At 44.2% G+C, this 22,777-nt stretch overlaps 2 protein-coding genes across 4 annotated transcripts in view; both read left to right on the forward strand.

Moving 5' to 3' along the window:
* LOC146402511 (uncharacterized) overlaps positions 1 to 22,777 on the forward strand; it is a 34,631-nt gene that overhangs the window by 6,936 nt on the left and 4,918 nt on the right. Inside the window, exons 1-2 of one of the 3 annotated variants that reach the window (XM_084962387.1) lie at positions 9,773 to 10,019; positions 13,276 to 13,402. The exons of 1 other annotated variant lie outside the window; for it this stretch is intronic. In XM_084962387.1, the coding sequence (XP_084818513.1) occupies positions 9,987 to 10,019; positions 13,276 to 13,402 (160 nt within the window). In that variant the 5' untranslated portion in view covers positions 9,773 to 9,986. Of the gene's footprint in view, positions 1 to 9,772; positions 10,020 to 13,275; positions 13,403 to 22,777 lie in introns of those variants that run through there. One more of the 3 variants, XM_084962386.1, reaches the window with a different exon arrangement.
* On the forward strand, positions 5,913 to 8,772 carry LOC146402512 (vomeronasal type-1 receptor 1-like). Its single transcript, XM_084958887.1, is given in 2 exon segments — positions 5,913 to 7,719; positions 7,722 to 8,772. Coding segments are annotated over 2 exon segments (933 nt in total). The 5' UTR covers positions 5,913 to 6,980; the 3' UTR covers positions 7,916 to 8,772.

Consider the following 22,777-nt stretch of genomic DNA (forward strand, 5'->3'; position numbering starts at 1 on the left):
TTCACATGGTCAGTCACGTTTGGCTACAAGAGGCGACACAGAAGAGGCCCAGATCAACAGCGTTTCTCACATGACATTCACATGACATTCTAGAGAGAATGTCAGTCGTCACCACACAGGAACGACGTGGCGGAAGAGCCAGGGCTGCTGACAGCCAAGTGGCGGGGAGGGCAGAGAGGCAGTGGCAGGGAGGGTCTGGGGGGCAAGTCCTCTGCTGGGGTCTGGGTGGGGCACGCGACAAGCACAGGGGAAGGAGACTCCCCTTTGGCACATTTGAGTGTCCCCAGCCAGGGAGGCCAAGAAGGGAAGCTGGTGGCCAGGGCCTGCCTTCGCACCAGTGCCCCTGGTCTGGGTGTTCAGGCCCTTCCTGGGGAGATGTTGAAGCAGCAGGAAACTGGGAAGCTTGTTGGGAGTTCCCATCATGGCGCAGTGGTTAATGAATCCGACTAGGAACCATGAGGTTGCAGGTTTGATCCCTGACCTCGCTCAGTGGGTTAAGGATCCGGTGGCTACAGCTCTGATTCCATCCCTAGCCTGGGAACCTCCATGGGAACAGCCCTAGAAAAAGCAAAAAGACAAAAAAAAAAAAAAGAAAAGGCAAGTTTGCTTTGTTTTGTTTTTCCTTCTAGGGCTGCACCCATGGCTTATGGACGTTCCCAGGCTAGGGGTCAAATCTGAGCTACAGCGGCCACAGCCACCGCAACGCCAGATCCGAGCAGCTCCTGCAACTTACAGCTCAGGACAACGCCAGCTCGGTGACCCCCTGAGCGAGGCCAGGGATCAGACCTGCATCCTCATGGATATTATTCCGAGTGTTTCTGCTGTGCTACGACGGGAACTCCCAAATGTGAAGTTTTAACATTTACAATATAGCAGGCCTGTTGAAAAATTCCAAACTAATTATTGTATTGTCATCATGTTGCCTGATTATTGTTTTATGTATGAAGGAAAGATGACACAAATATTCTTTAAGACGAAACTGGCCCTAAAATTTAAATTTGAGCAAGAGTCTGTGTATATATATTGAAAAACTCAATGTCATTTTCACTGTAATTTGGCTTTTTCTGGTTTTATGAGAAAAAAATTTTTTTTTTTTTTTTTGTCTTTTTGCCATTTTCTTGGGCCGCTCTTGCAGCATATGGAGGTTCCCAGGCTAGGGGTCAAATTGGAGCTGTAGCCACCAGCCTACTCCAGAGCCACAGCAACGCTGGATCCGAGCCGCGTCTGCAACCTACACCACAGCTCACGGCAACGCTGGATCGTTAACCCACTGAGCAAGGCCAGGGACCGAACCCGCAACCTCATGGTTCCTAGTCGGGTTCGTTAACCGCTGCGCCACGACGGGAACTCCAGAAAAATATATTTTATAATGTATTGTTTACCTTCTAAAAGTTGCCTCTTTGGAGTTCCCGCTGTGGCACAGCAGGTTAAGGATCAGGTGTTGCTGCACCTGTGGTATAGGTCACAACTGCAGCTTAAATTCATTCTGTGGCCTAGGAACTTCATATGCTATAGGCACAGCCACAAAAAAACGAAACAAACAAACAAAACTAAATAAAAAATAAAAGTTGCCTCTTACATATTTCAGGAGAAGTGCTGACTTTATTGTAATTGCATCTTAGATTCTATGTATTTAATTTTTAAAAATTCCATATTCTATCTTTTTAAGGAATCTCTAAGTAAAAGATAATACAAGAATTCGAAGTTTTAATTCTTTATTTAAAAGTATGGTAAGGAGTTCCTGTTGTGGCGCGGTGGTTAATGAATCCGACTAGGAACCATGAGGTTGCAGGTTCGGTCCCTGGCCTCAATCGGTGGGTTAAGGATGTGGCATTGCCATGAGCTGTAGATTGTAGACGCGGCTCGGATCCCGCATTGCTGTGGCTGTGGCGTAGGCCGGCGGCTACAGCTCTGATTGGACCCCTAGCCTGGGAACCTCCACATGCTACGAGAAGTGGCCCTAGAAAGCAAAACAAAACAAAACACTAAAAATATGGTAAAAACGTTTGAGTCCTCAGGTTGGTACATGTTTAGTAGTGTGTACTTTGCTCAGGCAAAATTAGGAAGACATGTTACAGTCCTTTTTCAAGGAACTTTGATATTCTTTATGTTTAGAACCAGTATGTATTTTCTCTAAGAGTAAAGCTGGACATACGCCTATACCATCTTAACTAAATTTCCAAAATTTTTGATACTGTCTATATTCCATTTGTCCCAACTAATTTTTTTTTTTTTTTGTCTTTTTTTGCCATTTCTAGGGCCACTTCCCGTGGCACATGGAGGTTCCCAGGCTAAGGGTCTAATTGGAGCTGTAGCCGCCAGCCTACGCCACAGCCACAGCAACGGGGGATCCGAGCCGCGTCTACAATCTATACCACAGCTCACGGCAATGCCAGATTCTTAATCCACTGAGCGAGGCCAGGGATCGAACCCGCAACCTCATGGTTCCTAGTCGGATTTGTTAGCCACTGTACCACAACAGGAACTCCCCAACTAATTCTTCATTTACTGTTTTTATACGTATGCTCCTATAAACTTATCCTATAAAAATACCTTCAAACAGGAGTTCCCATCATGGCTCAGTGGTTAATGAACCCAACTAGTATGCATGAGGGCTTGAGTTTGATCCCTGGCCTCACTCCGTGGGTTAAGGATCTGGCGTTGCTGTGAGCTGTGGTGTATGTAGGTCGCAGATGTGGCTCGGATCTTGTGTTACTGTGGGTAGTCTGGAAGCTACTACTCCCATTGGACCCCTAGCCTGGGAACCTCCATATGCCATGGGTGTGGCCCTAAAAAGACAAACAACCACAACAACAAAAAAAAACCTTCCAACGTAGATATTTTTCAGGCTTATTGTTCTATGCCATATTCATTTTTTGCCAGTAGAAATCCTTAGTCATTAGTATATTCTATATATGTTAATGAAAGTTCAGTTTATTATATTTCGTTTTGAAATGTGTCCTTTTGATGTTCATAGAAAACTTCAGAACTGCTACCATTTGCACTGGAATTTTCTTCGGTAACACATCTATCAGTGTGAATTGAACTATTAACCTTGGAATGTTTTCCAACGAGGAAAACAGTTTCTCTGATGCTATTTAAAGAGAATCCTGGAGTTCCCATCATGGCTCAGCGATAATGAACCCAACTAGTATCTATGAGGATGCAGGTTCGACCCCTGGCCTTGCTCAGTGGGTTAAGGATCCAGCGTTGCTGTGAGCTGTGGTATAGCTCACAGACATGGCTCGGATCCCACGTTGCTGTGCTGTGGTGTAGGCTGGCAGCTGCAGCTCCATTTTGACCCCTAGCCTGGGAACCTCCATATGCTGCAGGTGCAGCCTTAAAAAGACCAAAAAAAAAAAAAAAAGTGACTCCTATGATTTAAACATACTTTTTGGTTTTTGTTCAGTGTTTTCCCCACATTTCTTAGTTTTTAATGTTCTTTTCCAAAAGTTAATTTGTCTTTAACTGGTATATTTTTGCTTGTAAATTTAAGGAAACTGTTGCCTATATAAGGGAACAAAATTGACTGCCTTGATTTGAGACTATTCTAAATTATATTATTGATCCTAATAAGAATACCTAGGCTTCTAGACTATGTCTTGAGGGTATAACTGTTTCAGTTCTTTTTTTTTTTGTCTTTTTAGGGCTATACCGTAGCATATGGAGGTTCCCAGGCTAGGGGTCTAATTGGATGTAGCCACTGGCCTATGCCACAGCTACAGCAAGGCCAGATCCGAGCCATGTCTGCGACCTACACCACAGCTCACGGCAATGCGGGATCCTTAACCCACTGAGCGAGGTCAGGAATCGAACCCACCACCTCATGGTTCCTAGTCGGATTCGTTTCCACTGCACCACGGTGGGAACTCCTGTTTCAGTTCTTGATTGTAGGAATTGAAATTCGTGTCACAGTTATTATTCCTGCCATATTGAAGTGAACTTGCCAGGAAGATGATGACCCAACAAGGAGCTGTCCAGCTTGGTGGTTTTGTGTCTTCGCAATATGAAAAAGTCCTCGTAGTTCATTGTTCAGTACTGTAACATCAGTGCACCTGGAAGAAGGGATTGTTTTCAAGAGGAAGTCTTCCCTAAAATGTTCTTGAACTTCTTTTTTATGACTTAAGTTTGTATCTCTGCACCTTTTCCCATGATAAAAAAATATTTTAGGTGGCGTCCATAGGTCTCATCCAAAATAGATCCATTTTGGAGTTCCGGTTGTGGCTCAATAGGTTAAGAGCCTGACTGGTATTCATGAGGATGCAGGTTTGAGCCCTTGCCTCACTCGGTGGGTTAAGGGTCTGGCATTGCTGCAAGTTGTGGCATGGGTCGCAGATGTGGCTCAGATCCTGCATTGCTGTGACTGTGATGTAGGCCAGCCGCTGCAGCTCCAGTCCAACCCCTAGCCTGGGAACTTCCATATGCCACAGGTGCAGCCCTAAAAAGAAAAAAATAGACCAATTTTGTGTGCCAGCACAGAGACTTTTTAATGTGTATACATGTTGCTTGAGAAATGATTAATACTTTCCCATCATAGTTTTCCAACTAATGAGTTGTTTCCTTACCATCTTTTAGCATTAGTCGTTCCAGTTATTTTTATATCATAGGCATTTGGTTTACACGAGTCAGTCCTTTGGAGTTTCTGCTGTATCAACGTTGTGCAGAAGCAGCTTCTTCAGGTGGAATATTGTGACCTCAGTGTTCCATTTCCTTGCTTCCCTTAAATGACAAGTAGTTTCAGGGTTATTTTGGAAAAGTCCTACTCTAGACCTGCAAGACACTCTGCGTACTTACATTGGGAAATGAATTAAGAGTCCAGGAGTTCCCGTCGTGGCGCAGTGGTTAACGAATCCGACTAGGATCCATGAGGTTGCGGGTTCGGTCCCTGCCCTGGCTCAGTGGGTTAATGATCCGGCGTTGCTGTGAGCTGTGGTGTAGGTTGCAGACGCGGCTCGGATCCTGCGTTGCTGTGGCTCTGGCGTAGGCCGGTGGCTACAGCCCCGATTGGACCCCTAGCCTGGGAACCTCCATATGCCGCGGGAGCGGCCCAAGAAATAGCAACAACAACAACAACAACAAAAAGACAAAAGACAAAAAAAAAAAAAAAAAAAAAGTCCGGGCGTTCCCGTCGTGGCGCAGTGGTTAACGAATCCGACTAGGAACCATGAGGTTGCAGGTTCGGTCCCTGCCCTTGCTCAGTGGGTTAACGATCCGGCGTTGCCGTGAGCTGTGGTGTAGGTTGCAGACGCGGCTCGGATCCCGCGTTGCTGTGGCTCTGGCGTAGGCCAGTGGCTACAGCTCCGATTAAACCCCTAGCCTGGGAACCTCCATATGCCGCGGGAGCGGCCCAAGAAATAGCAACAACAACAACAACAACAACAAAAAGACAAAAGACAAAAAAAAAAAAAAAAAAAAAAGTCCATGAAGCAGTTACTAGCATTTGGCATTGTTATAAGGTTGTCCATAATTTTTAGATTTTGTTTCAATTTAACGAGTAAGGAAATGCATCTGTGTTTAAAATCAAATACCATGTGAGTTAATATTGGACATTCTTATGAAATGTAGGTTTTAGTTTTATTCAAATTCTTTGGCTTTTATTTGAATTTATTTAGTTTACAGAGAAAGCTTTGTTTTCTATTTATATTAATGTCGTTGTTCCCCAAATTCCATAACAATACTTTTAGTAAAATGCAGAGACAAACTTGAATATCTTTGCAGGTAGTTTGGCATTGGTATGTCTTTCTAGGAACATAAAGTCAAAATTCTGTGTTTTCAATTCATTCAAAGTATTTTTTCTTTTCATATAGAAACAAACAATGGGATATCAAATTTTTTAACCTTTAAATTTTATACTCAAAACATTTAATTTGCTTTATTACTCTTTAATAGCTATGTGATATCTGTACATTTGTATGAATTAAACAGTGTAATAGAGTTTTTTTCTTAAAAAATCTAACTTTAATTTCTGCCCCATTCTATATATGTTCTCTGCCTATATTTTCATTCCTCATTATACATGGAAAAACTTAGCCTACAGAGTTCTCTATATGGATTTTCACTTCAGGATACATATAGATACATACACACGTAACCACAGATCAGTGTTGAGAGATCCTTCTCACGCAATTTACAGGTGTAGAAAATTCTGTTGTACAATTGGGCTGTAATACATCCATCCGTTCCCACAGATAGACATTTAAAGTGTTTCCAGGTAGAAAGTCCATGAATAGCCTCTGCATCCATAAGCACACATACTTAATGCCCATTGAAATTGACAAAATATTTGTAAGATTTAGTATTGGAGGTTACTGAGCATGATGGTGATGGTAACATTTTTTTTTTTAAAGACTCTTTTTTAGAGGAGTTTATGTTCACGATAAAATTGAAAGGAAGGTACAGAGATTCCCTATCTATCTCCTGGCTTTACACATGCGTAGTCTCCCCCATTAGCAGCATCACTCACCAGAATGGTACATTTTTTTTTTTTTTTTTTTTACCAAAGATGTAACTACCTTGATACAGCAGAATCATGCAATGTCGTTAGTTTTCCTTAGGTTTCACTCATGACGTTATAAATTCTGTTGGTAAAGACAAATTGGTCATGACTACATCGTTCATTATAATATCATACAGCATATTTTTACTGCCCTAAAATTCATCTATGGGGTGCCTATTCATACTTCCCCACTCCTCTCCACTCTTGGCAACCACTGTTCTTTTTATTGTCGCCATAGTTTTAAGCCGTTTCCGGAATGTTTTATCCTTGGAATCACCCAGTAAGTTACCTTTTTAGATTGGCTTCTTTCACTTACTAATATGCATTTAAGGTTCATCTGTGTCTTGATAGTTCAACTCATTTTCATACTGAACAACATTACACTACCTGCAGGTACCACGGTTTATTTATCACATACTTCTTTGTATCTGTGGAGCTGTCATTCATCCGGCTTCACCTTAAATCACTATCCCATAGGTATGTGATGGCTACTGCCCAGTGGGAAATAGGGCTTCTCTTCCTCACTCAAATGGGACGTGGGATTCTTGGAAACTTCTCCCTCCTTTATGTTTATAACTTCCCACTTTTCAAGGGACGTAAGGTGAGACCCACAGACTTGATTCTCAGCCAACTGGCCTTAGCCAACTCCTTCGTGCTTTTTTCCAGAGGGGTCCCCCATACAATAGCAGCTTTTGGATCAAAACATTTCCTGAACGAGCCGGGATGCAAGTTTCTCTTTTATTTCCACAGAGTGGCCAGAGGGGTTTCCTTCACAATGACTGCCCTCCTCAGTGTCTTTCAGACCATTAAGCTTTGCCCCCGGTTCTCTAGGTGGATGGAGCTCAAAATGAGATCCCCAGCGTGCATTGGTTTTTGCTGTTCCCTTTGCTGGGTCCTGCATCTCTTGGTAAATAGTGTGGTTCCTGTCAACATGATTGGCCCAAAGCACAGCAAAAACACGAGTGTGAAAATAAATTACGAATATTGTTCCTCTCTGAATGCTGACAGAACTGTGAAGTTTGTCATTGGAGTCATATTCTTCACAGTTGACTTTGTGTGTTTAGGCCTCATGGTCTGTGCTAGTGGCTCCTTGGTCGTTTTCCTGCACAGGCACAAGCAGCGAGTCCAGCACATTCCCAGCAACAGCTGATCTTCCCGATCTTCTGCTGAGGCGAGAGCCACAGGTACCATCTTGATCCTCGTGGGCTCCGTTTTCTCCTTTTACTGTCTTCTCTCTTGTCTGTTTGGATGACGCTATGTGTTATTCCAGGCCAGTGGCTGGTGGATACCTCTATGTTTTTGTCTTCATGTTTCCCAGCATTCAGCCCCTTTGTGCTCATTTGCAGTGATATTTGTGTCACGCGGTTTTTCCTGCTGGACAAGGGAAACATTTTTCCTAACTTGATTGTGACCAGATGAGTGTCTTCTCTACAGGAAATTTATCCATTTCTTCTACTGTCAGATTCTTGATAGAAATTTCTTACTGTATGTAGAATGGGATAGTTAGGTCCTGGAAATCATAATCCTATAAGAAGCCCTATTTTTACACTATGTATTCCTAATGCAAATATGATGCTGTTTTAGCTTCATCAGTGGAACTGTTCATGACATTTTGAAATAGTGTAACAGCAGAAAGTTTAGGGGTTTGGCAATTTGGAGAAAATCTCTCAGTTTAGGCACTTTTCGTATGTGTATGTACATAGTGGTAAATGCTATGCAATATTAAATTTGTCTTTTCAGTCATTTAAGTGTACATTTCAATCACATTAAGTACATTTGCAATGTTGTGCTTCTGCCACCACTATTTCTAAAGTTTTTTTATAAAGTCAAGCATCAGTTATGCCACAGGAGGACTGTGGTGTGTTTCAACAAAAACAGCCCAAATCCAAACTGAGGAAGCCCCCATATTTTATTATACATAATACAAATAACCACACAGGTACTTGCTGTCAACACTTTGAGTCATTGAATTTCAAGGAACAGCCACAGTACACACACATCTCAGAAAAAGCAATACTTGGAGTTCCTGTCGTGCTGCAGTGGTTAACAAATCCAACTAGGAACCATGAGGTTGTGGGTTTGATCCCTGCCTTTGCTCAGTAGGTTAAGGATCCAGCATTGCCATGAGCTGTGGTGTAGGTCGATGATGTGGCTTGGATCCCAAGTAGCTGTGGCTCTGGCGTAGGCCAGTGGCTATAGCTCCAATTAGACCCCTAGCCTGGGAACCTCCATATGCTTCGGGAGTGGCCCCAGAAAAGGAAAACAAAACAAAACAAAACTTTGCTTGGATTTCCCGTCGTGACACAGCAGAAACAAATCCGACTGGAACCATGAGGTTGCAGGTTCAATCCCTGGCCTTGCTCAGTGGGTTAAGGATCCAGCATTGCCATGAGCTGGGGTGTAGGTCGCAGACGCGGCTTGGATCCCGTGTTGCTGTGGCGTAGGCCGGTAGCTGCAGCTCCGATTGGACCCCTAGCCTGGGAACCTCCATGTGCCACGGGTGTGGCCCTAAAAACACAAAAGGCAAAAAATAAAAAATAAAGACTTTGCTTGCTTGCTGCCTGTGTGTTCGTGGAGTTCATTCATGGACTGCCGTAAACAAGAACCTAGGTTCCGGTATCATCTTTCTGGTATCAACCTGACTCTGCTTGATTAGCTAGCATGGGATTGAGGTCAGAAGAGAATAGTTTTGGATAGAGAGATTAAGCATAAATTCAATAGGAGGTCTCAGTTTTAGGGGGACTTTGTTGTCACAGACACTGCTGATACCAGAAAGATGATACCGGAATCATCCGTGTTCTTGCGTGCGCAAAGAATGAACTCCGCGAACACACAGGCAGCAAGCAAGCAGTCCTTTTTTTGGGGGGGGGGGGCTCCCTCGGCATAGGGAGGTTCCCAGGCTAGGGGTCGAATTGGAGCTGTAGCCACCGGCCTGCACCAGAGCCACAGCAACCCTGGATCTAAGCTGCGTCTGCGACCTACACCACAGCTCAAGGCAACGTCGGGTCCCTAACCCACTGAGCGAGGCCAGGGATCGAACCTGTAACCTCATGGTTGCAAGTCAGATTCGTTTCCTCCGCGCCACAAGGGAACTCCTCTCGTAACTTCTTCGCACAGGTGCCACCTTTCTCCGAGGTCCTGGTAAGTGGCGCCTTGCGCTTGGGCTCAAAGACGTGGGGACTATATTACCCAGAGGGCTCTGCGCAGGGCGTCTTCGGCATTGAGCCAATGAGAGTTTGGAAGAAGTGGGTTTCCGTAATGTGCGCACCTACTTGGGGCGGGACTTCCGGCGTCTCCCTCGTGGCGGTTGATTTGTCGGCGTTTCGTCTCACGTTCTGGAGAATAGAGTCAAGACTGAGAAGGTCCAAGAGGAGGTGCCGTCCGCGCTGCACTGAGACGCCGCCCGGGTGCTCCATTCCAGCCCCGGCAAAGAGACCGCCGTGCCCGCGTCCCGCCACCGCTCCTGGCCCCGCTCCGCCCAGAGTGTCCGATGGCGGCCGCGGCGCTTTGGGACCCGCCTCGGGTAAATGCTCGACCTCCGGGCCCTCACCCCACCCACCCGTGCCTAAAAGCGCCAGTGCGGGTCGCCTGCTCACGTGCCTGCAGCCCAGGCCCCGGTGTCCAAGACAGCGAGGCCTTCATGGGTCGGGTTTTTTTTTCTGACGGATTTGTGGTGGCGCGTGGGAGAGGGTTACAGGTGGAGGGGCCGGCAGGTGTAAGGACTTGGGGGTGCAAATGAGGCGGGAGGATTCGGGAACTCCGAGGTCTGCCTTAATGTGTTCAGGGAACAGAGAATGTGAGGCAGAGTCGCGCTTGGATGCCGGGCTGCCATTTTCAGGTGGCCCAGTCTCCTGTCTTTCCCATGGGAACAGAGCAAGGGGGCAAGACTCAGGACTGGAATGGCTCTCTGAGAAGTTGAGTGTCTTTTTTTTTTTTTTTTAGAAGTTGAGTGTCTTTTCTGTAGGTGATCTGTCCCAGCTCTTATCAGGCTCCCTGTGACTGCAGTGTGGAGAACTGAATGGGAGGTGTGAGGAAGGAGTTAGGAAGAACAGAGAGAAAGCTACTGCTATAGTCCCGATGAGTGTGGTGGCCTTGGAGGTGGTAGAAATGGTTGGATTCTGGATCTTCGTTCTTTCTTTTCTTTTTTTTTTTTAAAAGTAAATCTGCTCTGATTTTCTGATTTGGAATGTGAGATACAAACGTAGAAGTCACGGGAGTTCCCATCGTGGCTCAGCGGTAACAAATCCTACTAGTATCCATGAGGATGGGGGTTCCGTCCCTGGCCTCGCTCTATGGGTTAAGGATCTGCTGTTGCTGTGAGCTGTGGTGTAGGTTGCAGACACGGCTGGGATCCTGCGTGGCTGTGGCTGTGGCATAGGCCGGTGGCTACAGCTCTGATTGGACCCCTAGCCTGGGAACCTCCATATGCCTCGGACTTGCTTCTAAAACGCAAAAAAAAAAAAAAAAGTAAATAAATAAACTTTTTTTTTTTTTTTTTGGTCTTTTTAGGGCCCCACTCACAACATATGGAGGTTCCCAGGATGGGGGTCAAATCGGAGCTACAGCTGCTGGCCTGTGCCACAGCCACAGCTACGCAGGATCCAAGCTACATCTGCAACCTACACCATAGCTCCTGGCAACGCCAGAACCTTAACCCACGGAGCAAGGCTATGGATCGAACCTGAAACATGGTTCCTAGTTGGATTCGTTTCTGCCATGCCACACCGGGAACTCCAATAAATAAATGGAGCTTTTTTAAAAAAGGAAAAGGTACAAGTCATAGTTGATTGCAAGTTTTGGGGGTTTAGCAGTGAGAGGGATTGAAGTTCCATGAAATGGGATAATGGGATATGGAATTTGGTCATAACTATTAATTTTCAATCAGGGTATTAGGATTTTTTTTTTTTTTTTTTTTTTGACCATAGTGTATGAGATGTTTCAGAGAACTAATGAGTAGAGTTATTAAGTGGGCAGCTGGGCACACAGGTCTAGGTCTCTGGGAGGGGTTTCAGTATAGAGACATCTGCAGAAGGTGGGGAAACTGAGTGTCTTACTTGGACAGCTAAAACAAAACACTTCGCTTTCTTACAGTTCTAGAAGCTGAGGAGTCCAAAACAAAGTGCTGGCAGATTGGATTCCTAGACAGGGAGTCTCTTCCTGCCTTGCAGTTGGTTCCCTTTTTACTGCATCCTCGCTTAGCTTTTTCTTGGTACAGGCGGGTGGAGGGAACAAGAGACATCTATCTTCCTCTTCGTGTAAAGTGTCCCTTCTCATGACCTCATCTGAACCTGGCTACTTCCCAAAGGCCCTACCTCCAGATACCATCACATTGAGGATTCAGGCTTCAATGTGTCCATTTTGGGAGGCTGCATACGTTGAGTCCATAACACTGTGAGTCACATTTAGTGGCAATGATCTTGGTCATGATGATGTTACTAATAGCCCAGGGAGAGAAGAGGGGGCTTTGAGGGCTTGGCCTCCTGCTTAGGTGGAGGATGAGACATCACAAACCGCAGGTGAAGGAGATACGTGGCCATGGGAGCGGTGTGGGAGGGAGGGTGGCGGCAGGTGATGTAGGCTTCTCAGGGCTGAGTACATTAGGCAGAAGTAGAGACATAGGGATGATGGAGTCAAGAGAACAGTGAGGCCAGGAGTACTGCTTATTCACTGTATGGTGGGCTCCTTAGTATATTGTTGTGACCTTGTGTGTCTAGGAAGTTGCAGTCATGTTGGTGGGTTAGTTAGGGGACACGTGGTCATCTGGGAGAGTCACCGGCCTGGGGCAGAAAGCCTCTGGGACTGGATTTTGTCTCTCTTTTTTTTTTTTTTTTTTGCTATTTCTTGAGCCGCTCCCTCGGCATATGGAGGTTCCCAGGCTAGGGGTCGAATTGGAGCTGTAGCCACCGGCCTACGCCAGAGCCACAGCAACGCGGGATCTGAGCCGTGTCTGCGACCTACACCGCAGCTCATGGCAACGCCGGATCGTTAACCCACTGAGCAAGGGCAGGGACCGAACCCGCAACCTCATGGTTCCTAGTTGGATTCGTTAACCACTGCGCCACAATGGGAACTCCTGGGATTGGATTTTGATGACGGTTAGGAAGAGAGAGGAAGTCTGTGATGGATGAGAGAGCACATCAAGCGTAGCCCAGGTGGAAGAGGATCGTGGGTATACGAGATCCACACGTGGTTCTGAGGGGCTGAGGTTGAAACAAGAAACAGAGTCGGACAGGACTGCCGGTGGCTGTGGGGACCACTGGGGTTCTGAATGGTATTGAATTTACCAGGCGCTCTCCATATGCCATGTGTTCTACAACATGGACCAAGGACAAGTAGATAGCTCTGTTGCAGGGAGGGACAGAGATGGGGACTGTGAGAGAAGAAGGTTGTAAAAATGATGTCCACGTGGAAAGGGAATGTGAGCTGATACCCTGCAGGCCCTGGCGTTGAGGACATGAGGGTGAAATGTTAGTCCACACCCTTGGCTGCATCTCAGAGGCATGAGCTGGGGCATCCTCAGAGAATTGCTTGGTAAGAGAGAGTCCTTTTCTGCACTCCAGGCCCAGAGCTTAGGTATAATCTGTCTGCCCATTGCCTGTTGCCACGGGTGGACAGAGTAATCAAAGGGACCATGAGAAGAGTGCACATCACTGTCACCAGGATCTGGACTCTCCTCTGAGATGGGGAAATGGGGAGGTGGGTGAGCAGTGGATGGGTGGATGACCTTGGGGTCCTATGAGAGAAGTTGATCATGGCATGAACTGTCCCCATCATGGCAGGCCTGTGTCACCTTTGAAGACGTGGCCATTTACTTCTCCCAGGAGGAGTGGGGGCTCCTTGATGAGGCTCAGAGATGCCTGTACCGTGATGTGATGCTGGAGACCTTGGCACTTACAACATCCCTGGGTAAGGCCTTCATATTCTTCTCAGGGTCCTTAGCCGGTCTGTCTTTCCCCATCCAAGAGGCAGCTCTGTCCATTGCACAGCTTGACCGTGGCCCTGGCTGGCGTCCCCACTTGCCTGGCCTCAGTGCTGTGGGTGCCAGTGCCGAGCTGTGTACTCTGCTCTGAGCACTGTGCTTCTCAAGCAGCCCCATCACCTGCTGCCCCGAGGCACGCAGGAAAGCGTCTGGGAGTTAGTCTGGCCGTCATCCTAGTAGACCTGGCATTTCTTGGTCTCTCCTTAGCTGGATGACTGTGTCCAGATGTGTGGCACTTGTGCTCCAGATTCTTTCTTTTTCTTCTTCTCTCTCTCTCTCTCTCTTTTTTTTTTTTAATTGGAGACATACTTGGGAGTACTCTGGTGGCCTAGCAGTAATCTGGCATTGTTACTACTGTGATGTGGGTTCTATCCCTGGCCTGGGAACTTCCACATGCTGTGGGCACAGCCCTCAAAAATAAAATAAACTTGAGATATGAGTGAGCTATGACATATTAGTTTCAGGTGTGTAACATAGTGATTTGGTATTTGTATATATTGCAAAATGCACACAACGGTGAGTCAGCGAGTCCAGTTAACAGTTAACACCCATTTCTTTCTTTCTTTCTTTCTTTCTTTTTTTTTTTTTTTTTTTTTTTTGTCTTTTTGCCTTTCCTAGTGCTGCTCCCACGGCATGTGGAGGTTCCCAGGCTAGGGGTCCATGTGGAGCTGTAGCTGCCAGCCTACGCCAGAGCCACAGCAACACAGGATCCGAGCCGCATCTGCAACCTACACCGCAGCTCCCGGCAACGCCGGATCCTTAACCCACTGAGCGAGGACAGGGACCGAACCCGCAACCTCATGGTTCCTAGTTGGGTTTTTTAACCACTGAGCCACGATGGGAACTCCTACACCCATTTCCATACAGAGTTAGATCTTTTTTTTTTCCTCCCTTCTGATGAGAAGTTTTTCTTGTTTTGTTTTGTTTTGTTTTTTTGCCTTTTCTAGGGCCGCTCCCACAGCATATGCAGGTTCTCAGGCTAGGGGTCTAATCGGAGCTGTAGCTGCCAGCCTATGCCAGAGCCACAGCAATGTGGGATCTGAGCTGTGTCTGCAGCCTACACCACAGCTCACGACAAAGCCGGATCCTTAACCCACTGAGCGAGGACAGGGACCGAACCCGCAACCTCATGGTTCCTAGTCGGATTCGTTAACCACTGTGCCATGACGGGAACTCCTGAGGCTCTGTTTAAATGATACCAGGAAACTGCCTTGTGTCCACCAGTGTTTTGGTGCAGATTAAGAACCTCACTAGTATCCATGAGGTTGCAAGTTCGATCCCTGGCCTTGCTCAGTGTGTTGAGGATCTGGTATTGGTGCAGGCTGCAGTGTAGGTCACAGATGCAGCTTAGATCTGGACTGATTGTGGCTGTGGCGTAGACTGGCAGTTGCAGGTTGGATTCGACCCCGAGCCTGGGAGCTTCCATAGGGCTAACTTTGGGTGCAACCCTTTAAAAAAAAAAAAAAAAAAGGTATGTTTACACTATACTGTAGTGGATTAAGTGTGCAATGGAATTATCCTAAAAATCAGTATAGCTACCTTAATTAAAAAGTACTTTTTTTGGAGTACTTTTTTTGGCTCAGTGGTTAACGAATTCCACTAGGAACCCTGAGGTTGCGGGTTCAGTCCCTGGCCTTGCTCAGTGGGTTAAGGATCCAGCGCTCCCATGAGCTGTGGTGTAGGTTGAAGATGCAGCTTGGATCTCACATTGCTGTGCCTCTGGCGTAGGCCAGTGGCTACAGCTCCTATTAGATCCCTAGCCTGGGAACCTCTATATGCCATGTGTGCGGCCGTAGAAAAGACCAAAAATAAAAAAAGTACTTTTTTTGCTAAAAAATTCTAACCATTCCATTGTCCGGGCCTTCAGTGATTCATAGCAGTTACATCAAAGATCACTGATCATAGGTCACCATAACAAATACAGTAATAATGGAAAAGTTTGAAGCGTTGTGAGAATTATCAGAAGGTAACACAACAACACAAAGTGAGCAAATGCTGCTGGGAAGATGGCACTGACAGACTTGCTGGACACAGGGTTGCCACAAACCTTCAGTTCGTAAAAAACACAGTATCTGCAAAACCCAGTAATAAGGCCGAGAGTTGGAGTTCCCTTGTGGCACAGCCGGCTAAGGATCCAGGGTCAATGAAGTGGCTCAGGTCGCTGCTGTGGCATGAGTTCTTTCCCTGGCTCAGGAACTTCCACATGCCACGAGCGTAGCCAAAATGAAAAACAAATAAACCCATTTAAAAAATAAATAGAGGAGTTCCCGTCGTGGCGCAGTGGTTAACGAATCCGACTAGGAACCATGAGGTTGCGGGTTCGATCCCTGCCCTCGCTCAGTGGGTTAACGATCCGGCGTTGCCGTGAGCTGTGGTGTAGGTTGCAGACGCGGCTCGGATCCCGAGTTGCTGTGGCTCTGGCTTAGGCAGGTGGCTACAGCTCCGATTCAACTCCTAGCCTGGGAACCTCCATATGCCGAGGGAGCGGCCCAAGAAATAGCAACAACAACAACAGCAACAGAAAAGACAAAAGACAAAAGACAAAAAAAAAAATAAATAAATAAAATAAAATAAAAAAATAAATAAAAAATAAATAGAGCCAAATGCTATAGTATGGTGTATGCTGTAAGGTGTTTCGTGGTAGCTACATATTCTTTTTTTTTTTTTTTTTTTCCTGGTTTTTAGGGCAACACCCACTGCATCTGGAAGTTCCCAGGCTAGGGATTGATTGGCACTACAGCTGCTGGGCTAGGCCACAACCACAGCAACACGGGATCAGAACCACGTCTGTGACCTAAACCACAGCTCAGGGCAACACCAGATCCTTACCCACTGAGTGAGGCCAGGGATCAAATGCACATCCTCACTAGTTGGATTCGTTTTTGCTGTGCCACAACAGGAACTCCTCTTGAGATTTTTATTTTTTCTATTATATTTGATTTACAATGTTCTGTCAATTTCTGCTGTATAGCAAAGTGACCCAGTAATATATATATATATATATATATATATATATATTCTTTTTCTCACATTATCCTCCGTCATGTTCCATCACAAGGGACTAGATATTGGTCCCTGTGCTATGCAGCAGGATATTGCTTATCCACTCCAAATGCAAAAGTTCGCATCTACTAACCCCTTTGTTCTTTTTTATGGCTGGAGTAGTGTTCCACTGTGTATATATACCACATCTTCTTAATCCAGTCACCTTTCAGTGGACATTTAGGTTGTTTCCAAGGTCATTTCCATGTCTTGGCTATTGTGAATAGCGCTGCAATGAACATAGGGGGTGCATGTATCTTTTTTGAATAAAAGTTTTGTCTGGGTTTATACCCAGAAGTGAGATTGCTGGGTCATATGGTGGTTCTATATTTAGTTTTTTGAGGTACCTCCATGCTGTTTTCCATAGTGGTTGTACCAATTTACATTCCCACCAACAGTGAAGGAGGGTACCCTTTTCTCCACACTCTCTCCAGCATTTGTTATTTTTGATTTGTTAATCAGCCATTCTGATCAGTGTGAGGTGGTACCTCATTGTGGTTTTGATTTGCATTTCTGTAATAATTAGGGATGTTGGGCATTTTTTCATGTGCCTACTGGCCATCTGTATATCTTTGGAGAAATGTCTATTCAGGTCTTCTGCCCATTTTTCAATTGGGTTGTTGGTTTTTTTGCTGTTGAGTTGTATAAGTTATTTGTATATTTTGGAGATTAAGCCCTTGTCAGTTGCCTCACTTGAAACTATTTCCTCCCATTCCATAGGTTGTCTTTTTTTTTTTTAAACCGTTTCCTTTGCTATGCAAAAGCTTGTCAGTTTGATTAGGTCCCATTGGTTTATTTTTGTTTTTATTTCTGTTGCCTTGGAAGACTGACCTAAGAAAACATTTGCACAGTTGATGTCACAGAATGTTGTGCCTGTGTTATCTTCTAGGAGTCTTATGGTGTCTTGTCTTATGTTTAAGTCTTTAAGCCATTTTGAGTTAATTTTTGTGCATAATGTGAGGGTGTATTATAGTTTCATTGATTTACATGCAGCTGTCCAGTTTTCCCAGCACCACTTGCTGAAGAGACTGTTTTTTGCCCATTTTATATTCTTGCCTCCTTTTTCAAAGATTTATTGACCATAGGTCTCTGGATTTATTTCTGGCTTCTCTGTTCTGTTCCATTGGTCTGTATGTCTGTTTTGGTACCAGTACCACACTGTCTTGATTACTGTAGCTTTGTAATATTGTCTGAAGTCTGGGAGAGTTAGGCCTCCTTCTTGGTTTTTTCCCCTTCAGGATTGCTTGGCAATTCTGGGTCTTTTATGGTTCCATATAAATTTTTAGATTGTTTGTTCTAGTTCTGTGAAAAATGTCCTGGGTAATTTGATGGGGATTGCATTGAATCTGTAGATTGCTTTGGGTGTATGGCTTTTTTTTTTTTTGGTCTTTTTTCCAATTCTTGGGCCGCTCCCGTGGCATATGGAGGTTCCCAGGCTAGGGGTCAAATCGGAGCTGTAGCTGCTGGCCTATGCCAGAGCCACAGCAACCCAGGATTCGAGCCACATCTGCAACGTACACCATAGCTTATGGCAACGCCAGATCCTTAACCCACTGAGCAAGGCCAGGGATCGAACCCGCAACCTCATGGTTCCTAGTCGGATTCGTTAACCACTGAGCCATTTTAACAATATGAATTCTTCCAATCCAGGAGCATGGACTATCTTTCCATTTCTTTGAATCCTCCTTAATTTCCTTGATTAATGTTTTATAGTTCTTAGCATATGTCTTTTTTGCTGTTTCTTGGGCTGCCCTGGTGACATATGGAAATTCCCAGGCTAGGGGTCCAATCGGAGCTGTAGCCACCAGCCTATGCCAGAGCCACCACAACTCAGGATCCAAGCCGTGTCTGCAACCTACACCACAGCTTACGGCAATGCCGAATCCTTAACCCACTGAGCAAGGCCAGGGATGGAACCTTTGTCCTCACAGATCCTAGTCGGATTCGTTAACCACTGTGCCACAACAGAAACTCTATCAGCATATAAGTCTTTAACCTCCTTGGTCAGGTTTATTTCGAGGTATTTCATTTTGGGGGGTGTGATTTTTAAAAGGAAGTATGGGAGTTCTCATTGTGGCGCAGTGGTTAACGAATCCGACTAGGAACCATGAGGTTTCGGGTTCGATTCCTGGCCTTGCTCAGTGGGTTAAGGATCCAGCGTTGCCGGAAGCTATGGTGTAGGCCACAGACGCGGCTCGATCCCACGTTGCTGTGGCTGTGGTGTAGGCCAGCGGCTACAGCGCCGATTGGATCCCTAGCCTGGGAACCTCCATATGCCATGGGGAACGGCCCTAGAAAAGGCAAAAAGACAAAGTAATAATAATAATAATAAAAAAAAATAAAAGGAATTATATTTTTATATTCCTTGTCTAAAATTTCATTGTCAGTATACAGAAGTGCAACTGATTTCTGAATATTAATCTTGGATTCTGCTGCTTTGCTGAATTCATAGATCAGTTCAAATAGTTTTTGTTTGGAGTCCTTAGGGTTTTCTATATATAGTATCATGTCATCTGCATAGAGTGACAGTTTTACCTCTTCTCTTTCAGTTTGGATACCTTTTATTTCTTTTGTTTGTCTGATTGCTGTGGCTAGGCCTTCCAATACTGTGTTGAATAAAAGTGGTGAGAGTGGGCATCCTTGTCTTGTTCCAGATTTTAGTGGGAAGGCTTTCAGCTTTTCTCTGTTGAGTATTATATTGGTTGTAGGTTTGTCATAAATAACTTTTGTTAAAATATGTTCCCTCTATACCCACTTTGGTAGAGTTTTTATCATGAGTTGGTATTAGATTTTGTCAAATGCTTTTTCTGCATCTATTGAGACGATCATGTGGTTTTTTTCTTTTGTTAATGTGGTGTATGACGTTAATTGACTTGTGTATGTTGAACCATCCTTGTGAACTTGGTTGGGATGAATCCCACTTGGTCGTGGTGTATGATCTTTTTTATATGTTGTTGGATTCAGTGGGGTAAAGTTTTGCTGAGAATTTTTGTGTCTATATTCATCAATGATATTGGCCTGTAATTTTCTTTTTTGGTATTAGGGTCTTCGTCTGGTTTTGGTATTAGGGTGATGGTGGCTTCATAGAATGTCTTTGGGAGTGTTCCTTCTTCTTCAACCTTTTGGAAAAGTTAAAGAAGAATGGGTATAAGTTCTTCATATGTTTGGTAGAATTCCCCTGTGAAGCCATCTGGTCCAGGACTTTTGTTTGTAGGGAATGTTTTTATTATATATTCAACTTCATTTCTTTTCTTTTTTTTTTTTTTTTTTTTTTTTCCTTTCTTTTTTTAGGGCCACACCCTTAGCATATGGAGATTACCAGGCTAGGGGTCTAATCAAAGCTGTAACTGCCAACTTACAGCACAGCCACAGCAACACCAGATATGAACTATGTCTGTAACACTGGATCCTTGACTCGAGAGGCCAGGGATTGAACCCGAAACCTCATGGTTCCTAGGTGGATTCGTTTCCACAGCACCATGATGGGAACTCCTCAACTTCATTTCTAGTGATTGGGCTGTTCAGTTGATCTCTTTCGGCAGGCTGTAAGTCTCCAGAAAGTTGTCCATTTCTTCTAGGTTGTCCAATTTGATGGCATATAATTGTTCCTAGTATTCTCTTATGGTTTTTTGTATTTCTGCAGTATCTGTTGAGATTTTTCCTTTCTCATTTCCTATTTTGTTTATCTGAGTTCTTTCTGTCCTCTTCTTGGAGAATCTGGTCAGAGATTTGACAATTTTGTTGTCACTATGAACTTCTCTCTAAGCACTGCAGTATTCCATAGATTTTGAATGGTTGTGTTTTCATTATCGTTTGTCTTGAGGTGTTTTTTAATTTCCTTTTTGATTGGATCATTGACCCATTGGCTTTTTTAGTAGCATGTTGCTTAGTCTCCATGTAGTCAGTTTTTTTATCATTTCTTGTGGTTGATTTCTGCTTTCATACCATTGTGGTCAAAGAAGATACTTGAAATAATTTCTGTACTCTTAAATTTGTTGAGGTTAATTTTGTGCCCCAATATGTGGTCAGTCCTGGAGAGTGTTCCATGTGCACTTGAAAAGAATGTATATTCTAATTTCTTGGAAGTAATGTCCTGAAAATGTAAATTAAGTCTAACAGTTCTATTGTGTCATTTAGGATCTCTGTTACCTTATTGATTTTCTGTCTAGAGGATCTGTCCATTGATGTGAGTGGGGTGTTAAAAGTCTCCAACTATTAATTGTATTCCCATCAATTTCTCCTTTTATGTTTGTTAGTATCTGTTGTATTTATCTGGATGTTCCTATATTAGGGGCATATATATTGATAATTGTAATATCCTCTTCTTGAATGAATCCTTTTATCATTAAATAGTGTCCTTTTTAATATTTTATTTATTTATTTATCGATTTATTTTGCTTTTCAGGACTGCACCTGCAGAATATGGTGGTTCCCAGGCCAGGGGTCCAATCAGAGCTACAGCTGCCAGCCTACACCAAAGCAACACAGGATCCAAGGAACGTCTGTGACCTACACCACAACTCACGGCAACACCAGATCCTTAGCCCACTGAGCGAGGCCAGGGATGGAACCTGCATCCTCATGGTTCCTAGTCAGATTCATTTCTGCTGCACCACGAATCCGACTAGGAAACTTCATAAATAGTTTATGGAAACTCCATAAATAGTGTCCTTCTTTTTCTTTATGGCCTTCATTTTGTCTGATGTCAGTATTTCAACTCCTGCTTTCTTGTCTTCTCCATTAGTGTGAAATATCTTTTTCCATCCCCTCACTTTTAATTTATATGTGTCCTTTGCCCTAAGGTGAGTCTCTTGTAGGCAGCATATTGTAGGCTCTTGTTTTTTAATCCAGTCTGCCACTCTATGTGTTTTGATTGGAGTGTTCAGTCCATTGACATTAAGGTAATTATTGATAAATATGTATTTATTGTCAGTTGATTCTATGTTCCTCCTTTATTCCTTTATTTTTTTTGGTTGGAAATTTCCCTTTGTTTATGCTTGTGTCCTCTTTTTAGTTTTTGTGAATATGCAATGTTTGGTTTTGATTTGTAGTTTCCCTGTTTTTCAGATATGCTAACCTCTTCCTATATATGCTTGCTTTAGCTTGATAGTCTTATAGACTCAAACACATTCTAAAAGTCAAGATTTCTATCCCCACATTTTATGATTTTGAAGTCCTTTCTTTTTTTTTGGTCTTTTTAGGGCCACACCTACAACATGTAGAGGTTCCCAGGCTAGGGGTCGAATCAGAGCTACAGCTGCTGGCCTACACCACAGCCAGAGCAACATGGGATCCTTAACCCACTGAGCAAGGCTAGGGATCAAACCCACAACCTCATGGTTCCTAGTCGGATTCGTTTTTGATGTACCATGATGGGAACTCCTGAAGTCCTTTTTTTAATATCTTCATGTTTGTCCTTTTGCTCTTTGTGTTTATCATTGCTTTTACAATAGTGGGTTTTTTTTTTTTTTCTTTTACATATGTATATTGGCTTATTTAAGTGCTTGCTTTCCAGTTGTGATTTCCTCCATCCTATTTCTCCTTTCTTCTTTTTTATTTAGAGGAGCCTTTTTAGCATTTCTTTTAGAAAGGGTTTAGTATTGATGTACTCTTTTTTTTTTTTTTTTTTTTTTTTGTCTTTTTGCCATTTCTTGGGCCACTCTCACAGCATATGGAGGTTCCCAGGCTAGGGGTCTAATCGGAGCTGTAGCTGCCATCCTATGCCAGAGCCACAGCAACGTGGGATCTGAGCCACATCTGCAATCTACACCACAGCTCACGGCAACGCCGGATCCTTAACCCACTGACCAAGGCCAGGGATCGAACCCGCCGCATCATGGTTCCTAGTTGGATTTGTTAACCACTGCGCCACGACGGGAACTCCTTCTTCTATTTTAAATGATATTCTTGCTGGGTAGAATATTCTGGGCTGAGATTTTTCCCTTTTAGAATGTTGAACATATCTTGCTACTCTTTTCTGGCCTGTTGTGTTTCTGTGGAGAAACCAGCTTTATGGGGGGGCGGTTCCCTTATAATTAAGTCTTTGTTTTTCTCTTGCTACCTTTAGAATCCTCTTTAACTTCTGCCATTTTTGTTATAGTATGTCTTCGTGTGGGCCTGTTTGGGTTCAAATTGTTTGGGGCCCTCTGTGCTTCTTGTACCTTGAAATCTGTTTCCTTTAGATTTGGAAAGTTTTCAACCATAATTCCTTTTTTTTTTTTTACTTTTATTTGCATTTATTTTTGCGAAATTTATTTCCA

This window comes from Sus scrofa, chromosome 6, assembly GCF_054392235.1.
Source record: "Sus scrofa isolate SSC_HxYL_T2T_F1_AM1 chromosome 6, Sscrofa_HxYL_maternal_Yorkshire_Landrace_v2.0, whole genome shotgun sequence".
NCBI lineage: Eukaryota > Metazoa > Chordata > Mammalia > Artiodactyla > Suidae > Sus > Sus scrofa.